General features: G+C 36.8%; 1 protein-coding gene across 1 annotated transcript in view; it reads right to left on the bottom strand.

Annotated features, from left to right (window-relative positions):
- Nucleotides 1-5814: 5814 nt before the first annotated feature.
- Nucleotides 5815-25548, bottom strand: part of TMTC2 (transmembrane O-mannosyltransferase targeting cadherins 2) — a 260172-nt gene continuing 240438 nt past the window's right edge. Inside the window, exon 12 of the mRNA XM_075747904.1 lies at nt 5815-6577. Coding sequence (XP_075604019.1) covers nt 6398-6577 — 180 coding nt within the window. The 3' untranslated portion in view covers nt 5815-6397. The remainder of the gene's footprint in view (nt 6578-25548) is intronic.

The raw sequence follows: 25548 nt of genomic DNA, 5'->3' as shown, positions 1-25548 counted from the left end.
GATGTGACTTATTTCTTAAAAAATAAATAAATAAAAAATCCAGAAAGACAAACAGATTTACAGTTATATAGTTAAAAGATTAATTGCCACTGAAACTTCACAGAGAAACTTCATTTCAGAGGGAGGAACAGTAATTAAAATAATAGATTATTTTTTTATGACCGAGCCACTATGTTCTATCCATTAATTTTAAGGCATAAGTGCCATTCATAGATCTCTTGTTATTAAAAGTATGCTTATTAAAAAAAAAAAAATCAATTCTTAAAGACTTTCTTTCATTAAGGAGTAGCAAAGGACAAAAAATGCTATGAAATGATGGTTGTTTTGAAGAAAGAAAAGATGCTATTCTACAGCAGGAATAAGACATATTTTCTAGCATCCTACATCTTCACACTGTCATATAAAAATATTCACTGCCACAATAGGAAGCGTAATGCTGGATTCCAGAAACTGTGGGTGTGCAAAAGTGACTGTTGTAATGATTGGCTTTGCATATTGGATAGAAACCAGAAGAGGGAATTGATTTAATATAAGGAACAATACACTGTATTATACACTCATTATCATAGAGAAACTTAGAGTTGTGGTTGCAAGAAACATGACAAAATAATAAATAAATCAATTCTATGCGACTTTAATTTTTCATTGTCAGAAAGAAAAATACTGGGTATGCAGGAACATCTGTTTTCAAGAAAATTAGAGACAAAATAAAATATATTTCTCCAGAAAAGGACAAAAAATGCTTTGCTGAGAGGGGGAAAAAATCTAGAGAAGAAACAAACAAAGCCTCTCAAATAATCTCTACTTTCTGGGATTACTTGGTACAGCAAACCACAGTATTATCAGGCTGAAAAATCTGTTCACCTGGGTTAACTCATTCCTGAAATCAAAACCGATCTCAAGTTGAGCCATTAAAGCCAAGCTCCGTTTCTGCTTAGCTCAAAACAGAGCCTGTGGCTTAAACTATTCAAACTCTGCAGGAACACTGCTTCATACAATGAGGTTCAGAGCTTCAGAAAAACAAAAATACCAATGTAAAACTAGAACGTCAGCAGCTAAGGGACCAGCAATGCAAGGGAAGATAGCCTTATGCAAAAGTTCTATCAAATAAAAAAACCCCACACAACTCTTCTCACTGCACACGGCTTCCATACCTGTTTCTTCAAAAGGAAATCTTAAGGTTTTTTTAAAACATAAATTTGTGCTCAAATGCACACAAACTGACACAAATTTGTAAATATAAACAATGATTTAATCTTCAAACCTTGCACAGAAATATCTGTAAGCTCAATAATTTCAGTAAGTAAATGTAATTGCGCTTTGTCACTGAAACTATATCCAAAATAAATGAGTATAGAGCTAGCACACATGATTTATTTTATCTTTCTTACACATTTCTAGAAGGTCCACTCTGATGTTTCTGCCCTTCTGAAAGGCTTCCCTGTACGTAACCTTGAAAGCTGTCCGACTCTAGAACTGTGGCACCACCAAAGAGCCAGGGCACAACGATGGGGGAAATACGATAAAACAAAAAATATGCGGGGAAGGGAGAAACATCAATTTGAAATTTGAACACAAATGTAACCATAAAAGTTTTCTCATCGAGCGGCATAACTTGATGCACACATTCAGTCTTTCACGGGCAATATATTGTTACGTCCTGAACTCTATTATACTGTCTTCCAAGGCCAGCATTTCTGGTGGGTAATGTTTGGTTTTGATTTATTATTACACCAAAACAAATTAGAACTTTTTTCAAGTCTGTATTTTTGGTTTTGGTGTTTGGTTTTTTTGGTTTTGTGCTTATTTGGTGGGGGTTTTTTGTAAATATTTAATGACGCATACCCTTTCCTGTAGTTTATCGTAGCATAACTTGATACTGGGGTTCCTTCTTTGCTGTTAGAACAAAACAACATTTTAGAATGTGCCTCTCAAATTCTTACTAATTTCCACAAAAATGTTTGCATCTCCTGACACCTCCCTCCCCACCCCCTGCATAACACTGGATGTATTCTATTCCTTGAAACACATTCTTCCAGTGTCACACTACAGAATCTCAGAGAGATTCAATGTTTAGTATCTGTGTGAAGCAAGGCAGGAACTTTTTTAATTGCAGGGTCAGTCCAACTGCGGGAGCCTATATAACATCTGAGTGGGGGCTCTACTTTTTTTCAAAGGATCAGAAATAGAAGTTTCAAAAAGATAAGTGATTATACGGCATTGTCTTCGGATTTCCCACAATTTATTGCTAAATCTCCAGATTTGCTCACTAAAACCTCTCCTTTGCAACCCTTAGGGATGCAGCAAAATACACACAGTAACTCAGCTGTCAGTGCCTGTTCTCAGACTTAACTAGCAGCAAAGTCTCTCTCATGCTACCTGCACTCACCCCTGTCGGGCAAAGCTGCTATGGGAATGCCTACAACAGAGAGTCCCAAGCCAGATCCAAATGAGCTAGTGTATTTACACAGAATAACTTAGTGCCTTACCTTTATACTAGTTCAAATCCCAGAAGTAACACAGTTGTCTGTGCCAGCTACAGAGAGCAAGTTCAGATGGGCCTGTGTAAGATGGCAGGAATAAAAAGCCTCCGCAGAGCTGCCATGTGCCTCCATCAGAAAGGGAGATGGATGTATCAGGTACCTGCCGCCCGAAAAGTGTGATGCTTGGAAGAACAGAAACATTGGAAGCACAACACAAGGCAGACAGAAGAGGACCTCACAGAGAAGGGTTTAGGGATAAGATGCCAGAGCGGGAGTTCAAGCATGTTTAGACTCTTATTTCCATGAGAAAGGAGTAACGCAGATCACATTATTCTTTGCATACTCTGTATTCAGCATCTGCCATTTCATCAAAACCTACTTAGGCAAGGAAGGACCGTGTCTGAAGGCGAGGCGTGACCTTTGATAAAAACAAGGCATGGCAGTTGAATTTGGAAGTCAGTGATCCAAAGCCTCTCTAGTGCTCTGCTCATGCCCATCAATGTTTTTCAACTGTAGAGCAAATCTATCACTGCACAGGACCTGAACGCAACAGAACTAGGAAGGTATGAGGATATATTAGTGTTATGTCCACTGAGTTAAGAAGGCTCTGTCCACAGAAGATTAAGAGAAACCCAAAAGGTCAAAGAATCACGTCAGTCCGTAACATCTCCTGAGCAGGAAGGCAGCAGATTTGAAATGGATCGTGTGATGTTGCAGCACGAGAGAAAGGTGATCTCAGACCATGTATGTAAGCAAAGTCTTCTTTCCAGATTTTGTAGCCAATTATACGTTAGAAGCATTTTTACTGTATGTCAATATAAAAATAATTTATAAATATATCTTCTTCATCAGCTTTTATTCCCATAGAGTTTAGAAACAACAATCAAATATAATAGTTACCATACCCCTTTGGCAAGATTTAGTGAGTAGAAATATTTAAAAATGCTTCCAGAGATCCTTTTTGAAAATATCAGCTGAAGTACAATTGCAATAGAGTACAGAAGAAAGCCAGCTGTGATAGGTTGTACTCTACTTATGCCATATAGTTCTCTCATACGTAAAACAGTCAATATAATTCACTAAATTAGAATAATTTTTTTAAAAGTGTTGTTACAGTAACAGATAAAGGAATGCACAGTGTATTAGTTATCAATGCTTTATTATTGAAAACAAAATTGAAATTCTCTTATCTGGCACATAAACAATTATTTCTACAAAAAGGAAAGCCTACAAATCTGATAATTTATACAAATAACAGTTTTTCAAAAAATAAAATTTTAATTTAGTAAACTTGTCTTGTGCTCTTTTATTTTTTTTAGCACTGTCTGCAATAATCCACCATAAATCCCTGAGCAGAGAGACATATTTTAAACATGTTTTAAATTTATCCCAAAAGAAGAAAGTTATCAAGCCCAGACCTATATTAAAAAAATGTATTCAGGGACATTCTTGTTAAATTTACGCTAGTCCTTTTTTCTTTCTTTTCTTTTCCTTTTTTTTTTTTTAAACAAACAAACAAAACCAGTTATCAATGCAAGCATGACACGGCATCACAGGAGTGCTCCCCCTTTCCCCCTTTTGTGCAATGAATAAAGATTACTAAACAAGAATGAGTACAAGTGGAAGGAGACAAATAACATAGTGAATGGTTAAGACCAAGAAGCCATCAAAGTTTGATGGCTGTTGAGCAAATAAAGCTGCAGGATACCACAGATTTATACTGAGTGCAGTTATAGTTACTATCTAATTTATTTCTATACTTTTTCCAGATATTCAGTAAAGCAGGAGAATAAGTTCAAGCTACCATTGTATTCTAAGACTGGTTTCAATGATAAAGTAGAAATTCAACTTTTGACCCTTCAATTTTGCTTTTCCAGCCACAACATTATTTGAGAAAAACTTGACACACTCCACAAAACCAAACAATCTTGCCCCTCTGGCCCTTCTGGTAGGCTAGTTGTAAACTTAGCAACTTATTTTAGCAAGCAAGAGGAAAGAAAAGGAAACACACACTACTACAATTTTTTACTATACTGACTTTGAAACAGCTACTCCCCATTCCATTTTGATACAGATTTAAAATCCAAGTGTAAGGGGAGAATGACCAAGAAAGTAGAGTATAACGCAAGTGTCCCCTTTCCCATTAGGTACACACACTGACCACAAAAAATGCAAGGGAAACCAAATAAAAGAAATAGCAACACTTACAGACTATTGTGTTAATGGCAAGTAACCTTGCTGCAGTCAAGTAATAAATAAATAAATACAGCAAAGTATTCTTCTCTACAGTTTTGTTGGAATGGTGCTCAACAGTTAAAAAGCAAAAAAGAAAAACAACAACAACAAAAAACCCAAAACCCTTTCTCAGTAATAAAGAGTTTTTAACAGAGGATCCTGAAGAAGCTTCAGTTCAAGGTGCTCTACCACTTTAACATCATATCTACCATTATGAAAAGAACACTGAAGCAGATACCAACAGGTCATTAAATGAAATAGTACATTTTCTTACAAGCAATAATTCTTATTCCAAAGAAAGAAAGCAGTTAACAAACCGCCTGGAAATAAACTGACTAAAGCTTCAATACACTGCAATTTAAAATAAATTATTTTTACATTTAAAAATTGAAGACTAAAACAGTAACTAGGCCAAATCATTCTGAAACAGAAATAAATCGAACCTCACCAAAAGCATATTTAGACATTTGACAGCTCTGCTGCTACCACACTTGTCAGAATACAAACAGAATGCTAATATTTGGTTAGAGTCTGAATAAGTAATACTTTTCAAACCACCACCACTGTGAAAAGTAACTGGCAACCACCTTTACAGATTTCTCTTGATCTAGATTGTTTTAAGCATGATCTAATCCAGTCCCCTCAGTTATTTGCTAGCCTCACCAATGTATAACATTCCCTTTTCTCCGAGTTGCTCATTAAGTCTCATTTGTAGCATATCCAAGCACTAATATTTTCAAATCTCACTTGGCTGAGTTATTGCAGAAATATTGTATGCTGAGTCCAGTTTAAAGTTGGTCTTATCTGACAGCAATGTTAAGAGAGTCAAACACATTGTTCTATAATACCCTTTTTTTTCCCTTAAAACGACAGTCTGACCACACTCATTTGATATCAGCGCAAACATCAGTCTTGCTTGTATTGCTAAATCACACGTCTGAACTTTCTGGGGTTTTTTACCGCTCTACATACACATCTGATGTAGAATATGGGCAGTTCCTTGCTCATTCTGTCTAGCCTGCAGCCATTTGACTGTGTATCTCAATAAAACTGCATTAAAACTTATCAAGCTGAAATAATATGCATATTCTCAGTAAACAATTTTGAATGCTGTCATTTAATCACAAGTGACAGGTTTGAAAAAAATTGGCCATATCAGCTGTGAAATTGGTAAGCAAGTGGTCGTAAAGTGAGATACAGCAGCATTAAGACAAACTGCAAACACACTGGATTTAGTATACATTTTAATCAGTTACAGTATCAGCAAAATACTTCAACCTACTATTACCACTTTTACTCCCATATGGCTTAGTGTATACTGTACAATTTTCCCTTAGTATTTCTAAGACAGTATACATTTCAAGTACCCACCCAAAAGTGAGCAATATGGGATTTGCAATGATTTATCAAATATGCCAAAACACCTTCTCTCAAGTGCTATGGTTCTATATATTTATGTGGGGTAACAAGTCCTTCATGAATATCTCAAAGTCTCCCTTTTTCTATTTATCTAGCAAAAAAACTTATGCCAAAAAAGCGGAATACCTTCTCCTAGCAGCAATTAAGACCTCTGATCCTTGCAGTCAAGTCCAATGACTTCTCTGATCGGACAACTGTGTGGAAGTTCTAGTTCATGGTTTTAACCAATATGAGAAAAAAAAAGTTCAGAGTTTTCATCATCATGTTTTGGATGTCTTCAAACCTTGTTTCTCCATTATATTCCACAACTTGCGAAGATTGGACTGAGTGATGACATCATCAGGTTTAAGTTGAAGAGCAAGGAGGTAGTTTTCTTCAGCTTCTTTCAGTTTACCATTCAGATGGAGAATGGCTCCAAGATTCATTAGGGCAGCTGGATACTGGTACAAAAAAAGGGAAGGAGAAATATTAGGAATATTTTCAATTTTCCTTTTCAGACAATCTTCTTCCACTTAAATAAATTATTCCCTTGTGTTTGCAGACTTTTCATGGAAGTAATTTAGCAATTTAAGCAAATAGAGATAACAAGAAAAAGTTTCTGAACAGCTGCTGTATACTTTGTGCTTTAAACAGGGCAAGCTCTGGTGTCTACAGACATAGACTTCTCTCTTTAATGAGAAATCACAGAACTCATAAAGCTTTACATGTGGCAATGTCAGCCTAGCACAGTTTCAAAGAGAAAATTAAAGTAATCCAAGAGTGGACTGAAGACAGGAATTTAATTTTAATTCAACCCATTGCCAGTGAGGAGTTTATAATCGTCGTGAACAGTTAACACATTGGAACTCATCTCTTTTTTCTCTTTGTCTTAATTATAACTAGTAGAAAATACAATCTGTTCTCAGATTCTAAGGAAGTTCGGGGGTTCTAGGATATCCATGTAGATTCAGGCTGTGGCAATTATTTCTTAATGAACGACTGAATAAAATTAACAATGGCGGAAACATGTTATTTTAATAACAAAGATGTGAAAATTTCATAACAAATCCATTAAAAAGCTTCTGATGTTACTAACAATTTTCCATCTTTAGCTAAGACAAAATGTTTCTTGTTTATATTTTTTCATCTTTAGATTATTCCATTATGAAACATTAGGTTGTTCACAATAATTAAGCATGCCTGGTTACTGGAGTTAACAAATACTACAAGGGCAGAAAAGCAGATTTATGAAGCTGAACAGTCTAACTTAGCTTTTTGCAAGTACCTAAGGTATTCACATGCTAGTGAGAGCACAGTAAAGGCATTTGCCAAGCCAGTGTCTTGCATTTCAAAGGAAAAGGAGAAAAAATACTACACAAAGTTCACTATGATTGTCCCCCTCAGGTCACTGTCATTTCCAATGAACTTCAGAAACACTTTCGAAGTCACATAGTTTTGCCTCAGATGGTAAGTGTCTGAATACACCACTCACCAATGTTCTGATCAAAATGCAATACTCAAAATGTGAAGCCACATGGAATCTCAGCTTCAGACTACTGCGTGGGGGTGTTGGTATGTTTCAGAAACCCTTCAGCGACAATAACGTCAGGAAAATATGGTAGGTAGAAGGCCAACAAAATATGCATGAGAGTTGGTCTCCCAGACTGATGTGGTAATATGAAGTCATTGGGATGAGGAAGACTTACCTATGTTCCAAACCTCTCCTCTAGCAAGTTAAACTTACTACTCTTATCCTTCTGAATCAAGCTTCAAAACCCCCCCCCATAATTCTTGTGTCCAAAACCTAAATTTTGTGGTGGAAATATTGTCCAGAAAATTGTTTAGTTGTATATCCTACAAATATTTCATATTTTTCCAGCTTTCTTCCTGCTTCTTTTCACCCATTAAGATATGCATCACAGAAACTCATGAAGAATTGCGACACATCAAACTTTCAGAACAACTGGCTTTCAGAGTTTCAAATTAAGCAAAACAAAATGAGTCCAGCCCTCCTTATTGTAAACATCATAATGCAAATGCAGTGGAATCTGAAGATGTTATTTTTAGATTTAATTTTCCTTGCTTTACCCTTACAGATTATTTTCACCACCCCTAAGTCAGTTACTTTGTTCTACTAAAAATCAGAACAAAAAAATCCCAACTGGATTTTATAAAGTTTTCCCAGTTAAATAGTCTCCTAAAATTTCCTCTTCAGTCATATTCTGTACAGAGGAGGAAAACTAAGCGCCTGAAATCTATCTCTGCTATGGACAACACCTATCAGCAGCCCCATTATCATAGCTCCACCTTTGTAGTGCCAGTCTTGCATACTATTTTATTATGGAGTAATACACTCCTTAATTACAGATATTCCAGGTGCTAATTGAACTCATGTAAGTGAAGAATGATCTGAAGACAGCTCCACTGTATATGGATGGCTGTCTAAATATCCATGTATTGTATTTATTCATTTATTTTTAGACTTAATATTGTTTGAGAGAATTTTCTCAAATCATGAGTACGATGGTCCATTCCCACTAATTGTGCTCCTCCAATTTGTCTAATGAGAGTTTATGAATCAAACACCTTTTGTCAAGAGCACAGTTATTGACACAGAACTGTCTTCTCACTTGAAATATAACTATGTGCGTATGTTTGCACCTAGACAAATCTTACAAAACCTAGAAGAACTCAAATAAGATGCACGTTACAATGTGCTCAGGGCTAATTCTACAGCATCCACAAACTTATTGTGTGGGAAGTAACACAGTTGTCTCATATGGCTTCCAGAACTCCTCTGCATTTCCTTCACACACCCCTGAAAACATGGTATGTGTATGGTACTAATCAAGTACTCTAAAGAGCGTCATATATGTAAGACTATACGCCTAGCTAAGAAAACTTCCTCTGCCATCAATCTGATCTATCATTTCACTAGAGCAAGCAACAAAAATATCTAGAAAAAGAACAAGCTGCATGCCTTTTAACTCAGCTTGAAACTTTTCAACATCTAGACATCATTCCTGTTTTCCTGGAGATGCAACACATTTTAGGTCATTAATGCTCTAAACAAATGTATCCATGGAAAATTATACATTTAGTTATGTGAACTGATAACTCATTTCAGGTAGTGCTGAAAGTTCATCCCAACTCCTTCATGTTTCAAATGAGGAAGTGCACAGGATTTTGGAAAGACTGCTGCCTAATTTTCTAGGGTATCAGCCACCCCAATATCGATGGTTTATTGTAACAGTTGTGAGAATTTTGGGTGACTGAAAGATTATATACCTCAGTGCCATCGTTCCCTGACAGCTATAAATGATGATCTGAAGATGAGAGCGAGACACATTTGCTATAGTTTATCTTCACATATATTGTCTTCTATTAAAGACAGCTGATAAAACTTTTCAGTACGTTAACAAAGGCAGTCTGCAGCTACCAGTGCAATAACATGGGGCTTGTAGCACTGTATAACAAATGACACCACCTACTACTTCAGAGACTTGAAAGGAGAAACAGGCCTGCCTTCATTTCCTTTTGGAGACAGATGCTTTACATCAAAAAAAGCTGACTGGCATTTCTATCGGGGTTATAAATGCTGTCTCTTATGGTCTATTGGGAACTACTCTCTTTATTAGCATTTTTATTGTGGTGTGCTTGTTTCCTTAGTGGGTTTTTTTGAGCGGTGGGGGGAAGTGCTCGTGGGGAGGAGGGGAGAGGAATAACTGAGTAGTTAATGAATAACAAAATGGAAACCGGCAAGCATTTAGTTGCCTGAGGTGTTTTTGGTTTACATTGATGACAATTCTTTCAAACTTTCTCCATACCACCAAAATAGAGAGCCTTGGGGCATGTAAAAATTTTAACATAAATTAAAGTCCTCTCTAAAATTAGACAACTACGGAATCTCCAAATAATGCAAAATAATTATGAGCAGTGTTTCGGGACTACACTGATGTAACCAAGTACAGTATTGGACCCACAAACAATATGAATCTTAATGACACAGATGATGAACTGATTCCTTGTTCATCATCTCTGGCTCCACATATAGCAAATGCAATATCAGAAGAATAGTGCCAAACAGATGACAAGTTTACTCCTATATATGCCTAAGAAGTTATGGACAGAGAAACAAACACACAAACACTTAACCTAGCTCAAAAACACCTCTTGCATGGCAGACAAGTATGAACAACAGCCCAAACACAAGCAATAAAAATCTGAAATTGTTTTCCCCAAAGCTCTGCTTACAGATGACCTTCTCTGCTCAACACTACAGAGGCCAGGGCAGCAGATTCTGAGATGAAAGTGCATTTTGTACTTACAAGGAAAATCATGCTAATTATTACTCCAGTAGAATCACAAGTGCAAGCTACTTCTCACTCAGCCATTTCAAAAGGTCACTGAAAAGATGTCACCAATATTCGTCTTGCTCTTAATGAATTATTGCAGTGCATGATCTTGCAGATGTTTCAAAACAACCCCACGAATGTTTAATGAATACTGTAATCAGCATGGCCCACCCATCAGAAACACAGAGGCTAAGTGTTTTGCTTTAAAACAGTGCAATTAAGGACACTTGTTCTTTTAAAGATTCCTGTTGAGTAAAGTCCACACTTCAAGAAGGACACAAAATGCAATTCACATGTGAATATTTCATCCCAGCACTTCTAGTTAAATATGGGTGGAGAATTCAGACACTTCTCTTTGATAACTGAAGATACATAAGAGGTACAATGACTGAGTAGTCAAGAAGCAGAGTATTAGTTGTAGACTCACTAAGCACAAGAGCAAAGTGTGGTGGACTGCTTCATCATATCAGTGACGATGGGATAACATACTGTCATACCTTTTTTTATCCTCCTACAGCGATGGAAAGAATTTTCACTTTAACTCCTATTAGTGGTGTTATTGCTGTAGCACAGCATAGTATTTTCTGAAGCAAAATATCACCAGCTCCTTTTTATTGCTAAAGATAACTGTGGACAACAGAATCATTCCAGGGGTGGTACTTGCTTTTGACAGACCTCACAACTTTTGAGTAAAACCATGACCTGGGAGTTACCTCAAGATGTAAGCATACTACTTTAAAGCATGGGGGGTGAGTGTGAGTGCAGAAGGTAGAAGGAGAGGCAGGGGAGGGACATGCAGTGAGATGGTTGCTGCCAACTGGTTCTTACTCTCCAATGCAATACATTGACAACACTGTAAATTCAGCTGTGACACATGGAAGTAGATCTTTTTCTAGGAGCAACCAAGCATTGCCAGATAATCCAAGTGCCAGTCTCTTCAAGAGACTCGTGTTTCTACCTGGTTCTCTATGCTACAAGGCTTCTTAAGAACTGCAGTTTGCATATGCTATGTCTGGTATTTTGTTCCAAACAGCACAAGTCATAACTAAGACACTGATCTCCAGTAACTTGGCTAAGATGACAAGAGTAAATTTTTCTAGGAACAGATAACTTGGTGCAAAAAGCATTCTGGAACAAGATGACAGGATGTATGGCAAAATATTATGGATCAGAGAGAATAAAAAAGCATAAAATTCAGGGATTTCCTGTGTCATCAGCCCAGACAGCAAAGCATTCAGTTCTCCTGGAAAACAAACAAATCAGCATCTTTGCAAACTCTTAAAATGGAAGAATGCTCTGCAACTTTTCCTCTACGACAGTTAAGTACATTACTTAAATTGCAAGTCTGCTCATGAACAATTTCTGTAAGTATGCTTTTGTGTCGACAACAGCTTTCAGCTTAAATAGTGAAGAGGGGAAATGGAGAGAAAAACATTCTCCCTGCAAGTACTAATTTGAATAAACACTGCAAAGAGCACAGTTTCCACGGTTGTATTAGTCAGAAATGGACCTAAATGTCTCTGCTGCAAAGGAAGCCTGCGTCCCAGTCTAACTACCTTAAGACTGACTAACGTACATAGCTATATAAATCTAACTAACAACAAGCTTAGGCTCTAGAGGGGAATGGATCATTGGATTCAGTCATCAATCCAATGAATCATTGGATTCAGTCATCATCTTTATAAGTACTATGTTGTCAACACTGATAAGAGAACAACCTTAGTTACTTACTATTTATTAATAGGTCATTAAAGAGTATTTAGTCATTAAAGAGTATTACTTCATTTAGTGCTCTATTCCTATTTTGTTCACCAAACTAACAAATTTATTAATCTCCAGGGAAGATGAACACCCTCCAGAAAAAAAACAAAACAACAAACAAACCATCAAAAAAGAAATTACATAAAAAATAAAGTAGATATAGAAAAAAGAGTTTCCATTGAATACTCATTATGTAATAGTCTCAGGTTAGGATAAAATATAAGGTTAATATATCAAGTTAATAAGGCAGAAGAACAGCATGAATTAATAACTTGTCACCTTAACAACTGATGATACTACAGAAATGTTAGACCATGTCCATTTTTTTTTTAATTTCGGTTTTAAAATTATTATTTTACATTTGGACACTCTCATCCTGACATTCAAAGCAGATGACACTTTAACCTGCCTGGCGAAAGGAGAATATATATGGAAATTGTTTGTGTGATTCTGTTCTTGTGTACTTTCAAACACTGGCGACTATCTTGTCTAAAATTATAAATTACAGGATATGTACATTTAAAACCAGAAATTAAAAAGAAGGAAGTTTTTTTTACCTTTTTTTATATTTATGGGTGGCAGACGTGGGAGTTTTCATCAACAAGCATACCGTAAAATTATTCAGTTTGCTTGTAGATTTAGACATCGGCACCATTAAGGAAACTCACAGCTGTGAGTCAGGGAAGAGTTCTAGACTTGGCATGGGAAGGAAGCATCAAGCAGTCTACTTTGTTTCTCAAATTATCACATCAATAAGGGGCATTTTAGCATCAATGTTCTCCAGCCAGTGCAGATTTTTTTTCCTCAACATCTTTTTCATCTTAACCTTCAAGACCGCTCAGAGTTTTAAAAACTTAGCTATCCAAAACCAAACAAGCATATATAGATAGATGTTGTTACATCTTGCTGATGAAAAGCTATCTACCACTTTATATAAATTCAGAGAATATTGTTTTATGTATCAGCAAGTTAACAAAAGCATGTATTACAAATGGTAAAGGCTGCAGATCATAACAACAGCTCAAGAAGTCCCACAAAAATGTACTTACATTCGTAATTTCTGTGTATCTAGATTTTTTCCCCAATGGCCTTGCATCAATTTCTTTGATTTATGCTTAAAAAACCTCCTAGTAATCACTCTCAGTTTATATAGAAACCATGATGACCCCAGCTGGAGTACTGCGTCCAGCTCTGGGGGCCCCAGTACAGGAGAGACATGGAGCTGTTGGAGCGAGTCCAGAGGAGGGCCATGAAGCTGATTGGAGGGATGGAGCACCTCTCCTATGAGGACAGGCTGAGAGAGTTGGGGTTGTTCAGCCTGCAGAAAAGGCGGCTCCGGGGAGATCTAATTGTGGCCTTCCAGTACCTGAAGGGGCCTACAGGAAAGATGGTGAGGGACTGTTTATCAGGGAGTGTAGTGACAGGACAAGGGGTAATGGGTTTAAGCTGAAGGAGGGTCGATTTAGATTAGATGTTAGAAATTCTTTACTGTGAGGGTGGTGAGGCACTGGAACAGGTTGCCCAGAGAGGTTGTGGATGCCCCATCCCTGGAAGTGTTCAAGGCCAGGCTGGATGAGGCTTTGGGCAATGTGGTCTAGTGGAGGGTGTCCCTGCCTGCAGCAAGGGGGGTTGGAACTAGATGATCTTTGAGGTCCCTTCCAACCCCAACCATTCTATGATTCTATGATTTTTAGATAACATACTTGTATTACCATAATAAATGCTAAACAGGAACATTCATTACGAGTATTTAATATTATGGTTATATTAAAAAAATTAAACATTTTCCAGGCCTCAAAGTGTTTCTAATTAAACTTCTTAGCTTTCCAGCTCAAATATTGTCATCAGTATAGGATATGATAATCTTAGCAAATTTTCCTAGCACTTTCGGATTTCATGAAAAAAATCTTCAAATGACTTAATTTTTGTTTATAGAAATCCAACTGTGCTCTGATGTCTGCAATTTGATAATTTTAATACATAGCTACAATTATGGTATAAAACATTTAACAAATTCTTTACCTTATCTAACACAAGTACGCTGCATGCTAATTAGGAAGTCTGTACTCCCAGCAAGTGAGACACTTGGTGAATAGAAATGTCATCTGTACTACCACACTGACAAACAGAAATTGCTCAAAATCTTTCAGTAATAGAATTTTGTCTCATTAATAAAAAGGACTTTTTAAAAATGAAATAAAATCTGTTAGTAAATGTATTTTTGCATGCACTTTCTTTCTAAACCTTGGAAACTAGATAATAAATGGCTTTGTGTTACTGCCTAAAGATAAACCCCACTTTTCACTTAGAAGACAGGTAAAGTATTAAAAGAAAAATTAATATACTCTGCTTCACCCAGCAGCACACATGCAGGGCTGATTAGAATAGCTGTCCATATTAACACAATCAAAACTGGTTAATCTTCACAGAAAACTCTAATCTACAGATCATCTGATATTATGATCACAATTAAACTCACAGTATTTACAACTAGCATTAAAAAAAAGTTCATTTTTTTTCAATCAAAAAAAATGTCATTGGAAAATAAAAATAACTGCTGAGAATGAAAACATTTTCCATCTATTTTTGTCCATATACTGATCAAATACATCAGTACCCAGAGAAGGTTCTATAGTTTTTCAAGATGCTAGTCACAGGCATATGAAGTAGTGCATTAGAGCTTCCATTTTTGAGTAGAATAGCCAACTACTGAAATTTCAGAAGGAAGAAGTTTTCATTTCTGGCCTTGAAAAATTAGCTAGGTTCTAATTAAGAAAATCTCAAAATCACAAGATTTCCAGTTTTTTGACACAAGTTGTTCAGATGACTGTTAAGTGGCAAACAAGGCTTTGCACTTTCATCTGACTTCAGCTGAATTAAACACTGGAGAACTAGGTTAATATTGATATTGCTGCATGTTTTACGAAACTATTCAGGTATTTCCAGTTGAAAGGTACAGCTTTCAGGCACACTGTGTAAACCATTATGCAACTTGACATACTAGCTCTGAGCACAAAGAATGAGAACCTTGTTAATTTGTTCAAGGCTTGTATCATGTACAATTACTATTAAGACAGCCCACAGAAAAAGTGTGATATTAGAGTGTTACAGAAATAGGAAAAAAAGATTAGGATATTATTAGTCATTGTAGGATGTTCTAGGATTAATTTTAGCCTTCGTTCCACTCCTCCAAAGACACACTTTCTTTTGGCTAACTTTCCCTAGACAACAGAATCAATTGGTATTCCTCTATTGGTAATAATTTCATTGGCAGGTAAGTACAACTGATGTCTATCACATGAAGTGATACCATAACAACATGGTATATCAATAGTGTTTGAAGGCACTTTCAAATTGGTCCAAAAATGCAACTTCAGCATGTCGAAATGTTACTAAGGCAATTTTGCAAATAAATCTAAATCCATAATTGTAAATAAATAATAAAACTCTTGAAATGATGTATTGTTCAAGGCACTACATTTTCATTAGACAGTAGACACAACTGAAAATGCTTGAAAAAATCTTATTCATAAATATTTTCTTTTTTGAAATTTTTGCATGGAAAACCTTAAAATATTTGCATATCAATCTTTTTTTTTTTTTTCCTTCCTCTTTGTTCTTTTTTCATCTGGCTCCTATCACTTCCATGCCTGTTGCATAGTGCAAAAAAGGTTATGGCCACACTGTATTGACTGTTTAACCCACAGGATTATGAGAGCAGCTGAGAAAAGACGCACATACTATTGGTCCTTTGCAAAATGCTGAAATACAGTGCTCCGTGTAATTCATAAGAATTCATGCCTTTTTTGGCAGTCAGTAACCTGCAGGTGTTCTCTATATAGTATTTAGCAATTAAATCTACAGTACATATTAAAATTATTAACTTCCAGGGTAAGCGCAAGGATTTAATTTTGATTCCTGTAGCTTAAAGATTTTAAGGCTGTAGTTTCTAAAATTTGGTCCTTTGCTAATAGTATGACCACTGGGCTCCAATTGCTCACTAGGCTTTACAAGGTTGTGACTTGTAAAAAAAAACAAACCTACTTTCTGCTAGGGCAGCCTTATTTACCACATCTGATCAGTCACACATACGTTTACAGTGCTTTGTGAGTAATTAATATCAGTATCAGCAAGATGTGTTCAGTGCTACATCTACACATCCTACTCTGAAAGGTTGCACTTGGTACTTGCATATGCCAATAACTGCTGCTTATTGAACAGAAACTTTCTGTATCCTTCAAACTACATTTTTAAGAAATGGGCACAGGATAATATTTTCCTTTTAAAAAGGTTTAATTAATTATTTCTGAAGGCACAAAAGGACAACTAATATTTGCAGGATTAGCACCAAGAAATCAAAGTTCAGTTCCTGCCCCTGAAATTCAATGTCAAAAATTACTCAGTGAAACCAGATGCTTGCAACAAACTGCCCCAGAAAAAGCCCTCCATGACTGGAGCAAACTCTAATCCAGGGCCACTAGAATTGCTATACAGTTCTGCAGTCAATGGCTCAGCCTAATTTGCTTTCTCATTATGTATTTTCACTACACATACCACCCATTCTATATGAACACCACAGGATCCTACAGAAATTAATTTTGGGTCCTACCTAGCAGCAGTCTTTTTGTTAAAGCTCATTTTTTCCGCCAAATCAAAAGGTTTGCCTCCTGTGCAATTTCCATAATCTCTGTTCAGAACGCATTTCCTTCCTTTATTATGGGTAAAACATCCAATTTGTGAACGAAGCAGCAAAAAAAACCCCATGAATGCAGCTATCAGAAGAGAATTTTTCAAACAGAATTAATGAAGGATCATGCATTGATCTTTCAAAAACGATTAAAAATAAGTCTGATAATTTTAAGTGTATTTGAATGCAGTTAGAATGTGAAGAAATGAAGTAGAACTACTGAGTTAAAATAAAATTCCACCAATTAACTCCACCATAAATATATCAATCATTTACTCCATAGAATCTGAGACATACAGCAAACCTTCATATGGAATTTAATTTAGGGTTTTATTGTGGATTTTTGATTTTACTGTTGTTGTTATATTGGAAAAGATTTCTATTTTCTTTCACATTTTAATTGTTTTCAGTGAGTTCGAGGCAGCCAGATGCTGAGGCAACTGGCACTGTTACAAACCATAATGTCAGATTAAAGTTACTTACTGTTACAGGAAGACAATCTTTACTGGAGCACCTGAAGAATTAGTAAAACCGCCTCCGCTTTGCAATTAAGCTGTTCATTATACGGAAGACATGTTTTAAAAGGGTAGATACACTTGAATGTATATTTTCTCTCCAGTAAAACTAACTAGAATCTAGTTCTAACTAAACAGAATCGTGTAAATGCAATATGCAGAGCTGACCATATAGAGTGGGTTCAGAATGCCTCCACAAAAGGGGACTGCTCCTTAGGGGAAATAAAAAGCTACCCATCCCCTCCCCGCTGCTTCTTCTCATTAGCAGACATCTGATCTCTAGACTGTAACCTTCCCAAGGAAAAATACATTCGAACTGGTACTGAAGTTGCTCTTGAAGACAAATTCCAAGAAAATTATTTCAGCCGACACCTCCCACCCATGCCCTTCCTAGCAATCTGCAAACACAGTTCTTCTCAGGCAGATCTCAGACCAAAAGCAGCCTTATTGTAGGGCATTTTTCCTCTATACAGTCACCCAGATACACCTGGAGGTGTGGGAGGGTGTGGGACAATAACAGTTGCCTCAACTATCTTGTGAAACAGAAGCGTAAGTTCTCCAGAACTTGTGGGGAAAAAAGTCTAATAGGATATGCCAACCCACAACTAAAAATCATTCCTAGAATGAGAAATACATCAGAACTATAGATTAGGAAGAAAATTAGGAAGTTATTTATTGCAAAAAAATCCTACTGAGGATGTACTGTTACTGGGTTTATTTAACGAGCATTAAAACCATTTCCTTATCAGTTCTAATTGCATAATAAATTCATTGCATTGTTTCCAGAATCAGCACTAAAATACTCTATTAGGAAAAACCTTGCTGGATTCTCTTTTAATTGAGTTCAAACAGATGGCTTAATTTCTGAAGTGCTAATCTACTGCTGTGAGTTCTATATTTCATGGCACTTTATTTTTGATTGACAATGAGGGCTACATTTACAAAGCAAAGACAATCTTGCTCTCTCCAGGAACTGATGCAGGCAGCATGGTACCTCCTGCCATATTACTATCAGACTGCGAATCACAATCAAGTGCATGGGTCTATCCATGATACATTGTCTTCACTTCCACAATTTCAGCAAAGAGATTGCATCTTTACAAACTACTGCCTCCCATCATCTCAAAGCATAACAATTTCTTTTATTTCACTCAGTAGTACAAATCTAGGCTGTGACTTCCTATTAATTAGATTCGCAAACCTATTTTTTTAATTATTCCGTAAATGAACATCATAGCTGAGTACAAGCACAACTGTTGCAGTTATTTTCATACTGAAAAAGTAGTCACAGAAACAAGTTATCTACTAAGATGTGGATGAAAAACACTAAAATGCTAAATGAAACAAATCTGCGCTCCAAGAGACAGGTCTAGCAGACCCCACACCCTTTTTTCTTCAAATAAGTTTGATGGAGGACTGAACATATCTATATACCAGATAAAGACTTCAGATTTGCATAATGAAAATACATATTAAAAAAACAGAAAAAGAAATGTGAGGACACTAAGATTTCCATTCAAGTTAACTAAGGCGCAGTCCTACAAAATTTCTGAATCAAGGTCTTTACAGTAAAATAGCTCAAGTATTATTTGGTATGAGAATTTCTTCTCTTTGGAGAATTTATGATCTATCCATTGGGAATTATAATTATCCAATGGGATCAGAAGAACAGTGTTCCGTATCTAGGTAGGTGCCTGGAAAGAAAACATAGAATCATAGAATCATTTAGGTTGAAAAAGACCTGTAAGATCATCAAGTCCAACCTTAAACAGAACCTGTACCATAATACTTGGGTGATTAACTTCTTAGGAAACATCACTAGACAACAGAGCCTACAATGGAAAATGGGTGCATAAAACAAAATACTCTGGGGTACATTACCAGCAGCTCTATGCAGCACAACAGATTGCCAGCAGACATACTGAAAACTTTGTATGACCTATGTCCAAAGCGAATAGTGCATGTATCATTATCAGAGAGTTTTTTTCTCTCAAATTGCATGTTATGCACAAAATTACTGTTTCTACAGTTCTTGGCAAGACTTATTAATGATTTAATGAAGACCTAAGGGTTAATTAAATTAGAAAAGAGGAGTTAGTACATAGTTGCTTATTTCCAACTATTGTTCCTCCCATTAAAGGAAAACATATCTATACATTTCAGAGTTCACAAAGATGAATGACTCAGAAAATACATTATGGCAATAATTAGACTGTAGAAGGATTAATATTTATGGAAAATTTGTAAACATTTTCATAGCTAAAAATGAAAAGAAAAGCACTCCAAATTACCAGGACAACGAGTTTCTGGCTTACTTTGCAGACTGTTTCTGGGTATGCAGCTTACTGTTTGAAAAACTTTACATTAAGAAGAGTTCAGAGCTGCTTGTATAATTTCACTTGAGGAAATCAGGAGCTACAGAGTCTAATTTACCTCTCACATGCAGGAGAAACAGAAGCAACTCTAAACCGTTCAATGGTGTTACTGCAATGCACTATCTATGTAAGCAGAAGGAACTCAAATGTATTTTCATTTCAGTCATTTAGAACTTGCACAGAGAAAGTACTTATGTATTGATTAGGATATTAACGTACAACAAATTATTCTAGATGGGAAATAAACAGCAACTCAAAGGCATTTTAATTCTGTTCCAAAGCTCATAAATTACACTGAGCCAATCGATCTCAGATATTTGCATATTTAACTGCTTGTATAATCAGAAGAAAAGAGTATAAATGAACTCCCCATAATCTAACTCTCACTAAACTGCAGCTGAGGACTGTAATGACATGATTTCCAGCTTTCTCCTATGCATCTTACACAAAGACGGATTACATTATCGAGAACCAGAACCATAATCATCCAAAAGTACCTTCAATCTTTGCTTTCACAGAGCTGCTACAGTGCATGAGAAAACACACATAGAGTTTTCTGGGGTATGGCTATAAATATTCTCATGTATTTCCCAAAGGAAAGTCAGTGTTTTCTACAGCTGAGTAAATTGGTTTCCAAATTATACAACTCGTCCTGATATTGTGCTTCAGTATTACGGGTAAATATCCCCATTCCAACAGCCTGTGTTCTTTCTTTGTCCCCTGATGGAGATCATAGGGATGGGAAATGCTATATGGGGTTTTTTGTTTGTTTTGACTGTTGGGTTTTTTAGGTGGGAGACACTCATCTCTGCTGAAGTAAGAATACTTTAAGATTCGGAACAACAGCCTGTACACTAGCTTGTCTTGAAGCTGACAACTGTGCATGACAAAAACCTGTAAATGTGTCTTCAAAGTATTTAGGAGGACCATGAATAAATATAATTGCAAATGTTGAAAGACAACTTTCTGTTCAAAAGAATAAACACAGTTTTCCCCAAATAGCTGGTCAGAGATAACATATCTGCCTTGCCCTTAGCCCCAGACAAGAAGGATGAACTGAGTATACGATCCTGGAAGGGGTGAAGCAACAACAACAACAAAAGAAAATTGAGCTGGGAGCCCAAATAAGACTTAAAGCTTTCCAGCTCAGGAGGGACAGAGAGTTCATGCATGAATAAATTCTTCACATGGAGAAGCGTTGCTATTTCTGTGCAAACACTGAAGAGCCTTTCTACCTGAAATGAAGGGCAGCTTGCATTCAGTTAATATAAATTTTCTTGAATTTCTACATTCTGCACAACCTTCTGCTAGGCAGGCTGAAAAATGTCACAGCTATTCTGATAAGAAATCTCAGAATCAGTCTTTTATTGCCTGTCAACAGGGAAAGTCTACCCAATTTACAGTAACCAAGAAAGTGCTCTCTCATCCCTTTGATCTCACAGAGTGGTGTCCTCTTTTCTCTAAGGGTGTTCCACTAGCTCCTCTCCCAGTGGAGTCAATCCATGCCTAAGCCTCCCACTTCTGTATCTGTCTGAAGTCAAACTATTAAAAGTATGCCATTTGGAAATACAGTTCACATCAGTCATGCCTATCTTCTCATTAGGAAGCCACAGTACCCTTTTTAGTCCCTAAAAGTCCTGCATGCCCTATAACAATTGGTTCAGTCTTTAGGAAGCAACAAAGCAAGAAGAGAGGAAGAACTGGATCCTGGGAAGTTTTCTTATTCCTCACACCTTCACCAGGAGAAAAGAAAGGAGGCATTTTCAGGAGGCCAAGAGCGCTGCTGGGTTGGAAGGAATCCACAGCCATTTATATCATTGAGGCGGAAAGTTTGGCACACTTGAGAGGAAGCCTTAAACAATGCAGGGCTTAGCAGCAGCTGGTGCTGGTAGTGGGAAGCTGTGCAGCCCTGACACAGGGCAGGAGCTGGGAGCAATTTGGAGGGCAGGCAGGCAATCAGCAGAAGCTCCACCTGCCACACAAGACCCACTTTTGTATTTTCTCTAAAGGCAGACACAAGTAATGTAAGACCACTGAACAGGTGAATCTGCTGAATGCTAACTACCTAAAAATACAGCTGTGTTGTCACTCCATGGTACCAAAACATAAAGATATAAGATTGCCTTGTGGTCATTACTTTGAATAAACATGTAAATAGAAGAGCATTTTAAAAACAAGGATTCTCAACTGGAAGGTGTCATGCTTTATTGGCAATAATACATAGTGTAAAAATCACATATGTACTGTTTCTTTAGAGGACCACATCAGCTTTATCTGTACTCTGCTCCAGAAACCAGGAATATGATGGCAAGACACCCCAGCTGGGTTTGAACAACAACAGAGACTAGGTAGACCTGCGCAAGAGCTGCAGGAGCAATAGATTCATCACTGGTGAGGGATCTGCAGTTTCCCTGGAGCAATGTGAGGAGGACATTGGATCCAGAGAAGTGTGGAACACTGCCAGTTTTTTGTCAATTGAGGATCAGGTGCAGACAATTGAACAATCACTGTTAACCTATCCATTACTGTCATCAGCAGTAGAACTAGCATAGCAGGAACTCATAAAAATTTTATGAAAATTCTCCCTGGCAATAACAGGACATGCCCTTAATAAAGCGGGCAGAATGCATTAAAGCGATATCCCTCACAATTACTCCTAGCCTGGTCAAGCCAAATGGGAGAATTGCTGAACGTTCAGAAGAAAGTCAAATAGGGAAATTTGGCATGGAAACACCTAAGGAAAAAGTACGTGATAAAGCAGATCTTGGCTACATATGTTTTAAGACAAAATCCAACATCTACTTTATTTTTTAAAGATGTACGTACTATCGGAAGTACATTCATTTTTAGAGGTCTTACCACGAATAAAACCCATATATTATGAACACTTTCCATAAGGAGGCAGTGAAAGCATGTTATCTATAAGGTGGCTATAAAAATACAGTCAATTATCTGGAAATCACCAGGATTCTTCTTTCAACTGTTAGACAGCTCAAAGTAGAGCTTATTGCAAGCCTGGAGCCTTTGACATGAAATCTGTATTCCAGTGCTGGGGAAAAAAAAATAAAAGCAGCACTTGGAGAAACTCCTTTTTAATATGATATTGTGTTAGCTGATTACATAAACCCTTCAAGTCAAGAAATGGTTTAGTCCTCCACATCATGATTAAACACCATCTAGTGGAAATTGTATTTATTTTGCTTATAGGTACATTTCTCCTTTCCCCCCTCATTCTATGTGTTTGCCTTTATGTGTGTTGTTACAGTAAGACATTTAATCAAGCCCTTTTGAAGTGGTAGAGTGGAAACAGCTGTTTCTGACAATGTGCCGATGACATGGGGCTTAAAGCTGTCATGAGCTCCAGATTGCAAGCAGCACTAATATGTGGTTGGGATGGTAGTGACTTGCAGGTCATGGCACCTCCTTGAGGAATGCTTCTAAGCCAATCAGCTCAAGGTGGTGGCTCAAAGTCTTAAGGCTCTGGTGAGCTCTCTTTCATTTAATACTCTTGAGGTCATACTTCAAAGTGCACTTTCTTCTCAAGAGCCATTGGCCATATGTGGGGGTTCTAGAGCAGATTTTTAAAGATTGGCTGCTTCAAGTTCAGACTTAAAAAATTAGAAATGCAGTTCTATTGCACAAATGATGTCTTAAAAGTTGAATAAAAGCTGAAGCTTAAGTCAAGATCTCACATTCTTGTAAAGAACAGCAATTTAAAGAGAGTTTCTAGATGACTGGTTTTTCCACAACAAAGTGAGCTTAAAGCTCACATTTTAGAGTGCCTAACATCTTGTTAAAATAATTTCCTGGTTTGTGAACATTACAATATGTAGGGCATCTAGAAACCATCTCTGAATACAGATTTTACTCAGCAATGCTCCCACTCAGAATAATTACTGCGTAAGCATCTTGCTGTCCAAGAAACTTACACTTTCGTTTCTTCATGCAACTGAATTTCTTAAAATTAGACTAATGTGATTAACATACATCCAAGTCAACATTGCTAGAACAAACACATATGTGCTTCTCCCTGAGAAGGCTCTAAAATTATTTTGTTTTGATCATGGTAAACACACAATGTGGGAACGCATTTTTTGGAAAGTATTCAAAAAGATCCAGGGGCTAGGGAGGCTTGTCTCTGTAGGTTACCTGTAGAGTTGAAGGAGGAAAAGAGAGTCATGTAAGAAATGATTCATAGCAAATAAAAGTAATTCCTTCTCCGAACTGCTTCCTGGATTCCTCTCTCCCCCTTGGTTCTCCAAGGGAAAGTCAACTCTGTGAAGCCTATTTGAAAATAAATAGACATAATCTTGAGAATGTCTGCTTCTTCAGTGAAGTTTAAGACAAATGATTCTTGTCTCCACAGCAGCACTATATTCTACAGAAAACACTGCTCTTCTGAAATTTGACTGGAAATTACTTTGATAGTAGATAAATACACACCTACTGCAAATAAGGCCAATCATGACCGTTATTAAGAGAACAGTTAGGTCCAAATCTGGAATAATCATACCAGCCAGATTTGTTTTTTCTTTGCACCCAACCTGCATTTCAGCTGGTGCTGCTATTGTACTGAAGTGTTTTAATTCTTTCACACTCTGCAGAATGAAGGTGTATCCAAAAGCAAAGATGATGTTCAGGATGTGGATATATATTTTAATACATCTGTGCGGTATTCACTTGATTGAAGTATATTTTTTTGGCAAATATGTTATTCATTGTAATAAATATTCAAATGTAATAAATATTCAATGTAATAAATTTTCACTTTCAAGGTATTTTCAGTATTTTTCAGTCCTCTCAGAATTAGTTCAATGAGAAATGAATCACCCCCAATACAACAAAAACAAAATCTTTCTGTTTGCTTTCTTAAAAACAATGGCTTGCATGTTTCAGAGAAGTTACATTTCTCCTGTAACTGAATACTGTTTTTCTGGGGATGTTTTTAGCCTCCTTAGCCACAACTTTTGTAAAAATGGATTAGTTGAATGAAAAAGTGACTCAGACTTGAAGGCGTATTGGTTGCTCACTGCTGTGCCCCAGTCTTGAGACACTGAAATAAAAAAAGGCTTAGGAGACAAATGCAAGAGCAGAGACTGCTGCCTGTAAAAAACACTGAAATAGCCAGCTAAGGAGCTCTGAAAGTCTTAACTCAGATGGCCATTTAAACTGGACTTGGGTGTAGAAAAGCTCAGCAGAGCAGCTTCTGGATCCAAAGGACTTATACGTTGGGGAGCAAGCGAGGAAGTACTATGTATGAGGTATTGCTTCATTTCGAAAGCAACACGAACAGTTGAGAAACCGAAGAAAAGGATGCAAAGGAAAACAAAGCAAGGATGCTGAGAACAAAATTGTGTCATGAAAGGCCAATGAGCATATAAATTCGCAAACAATCAGTAAAAGATTGAGTTTGTAGTATTACTAGCATCTCTTATTGCTGCTAAGGGTGGAATTTTATAGGACTGGTATTAGAGATATTACACAATATGTAATATTTGCAAAGAAATGGATGCAAGAGAATGGAAATCTGAGTTTCATTTTAGGCTGCACTAGCTGAAAATCGCTCAGGAGGTAAGCATGGGTCTAATTCTAAAGAAAACCCAATAATTTAGTTGTCTTGGTACAGTGAATAAGAAAGGAGTTGGCAACAGACAAATGGATCTTCAACTTGGGATCTGGAGGAGTGACTGGGAAACCACAGGAAGGAAAAAAAACATGCTAAAAAAAAAAAAAGGAGAG

This window comes from Balearica regulorum, chromosome 1, assembly GCF_011004875.1.
Source record: "Balearica regulorum gibbericeps isolate bBalReg1 chromosome 1, bBalReg1.pri, whole genome shotgun sequence".
In the NCBI taxonomy this organism is placed as follows: Eukaryota; Metazoa; Chordata; class Aves; order Gruiformes; family Gruidae; genus Balearica; species Balearica regulorum.
This window is presented reverse-complemented; position numbering and strand designations above follow the sequence as displayed.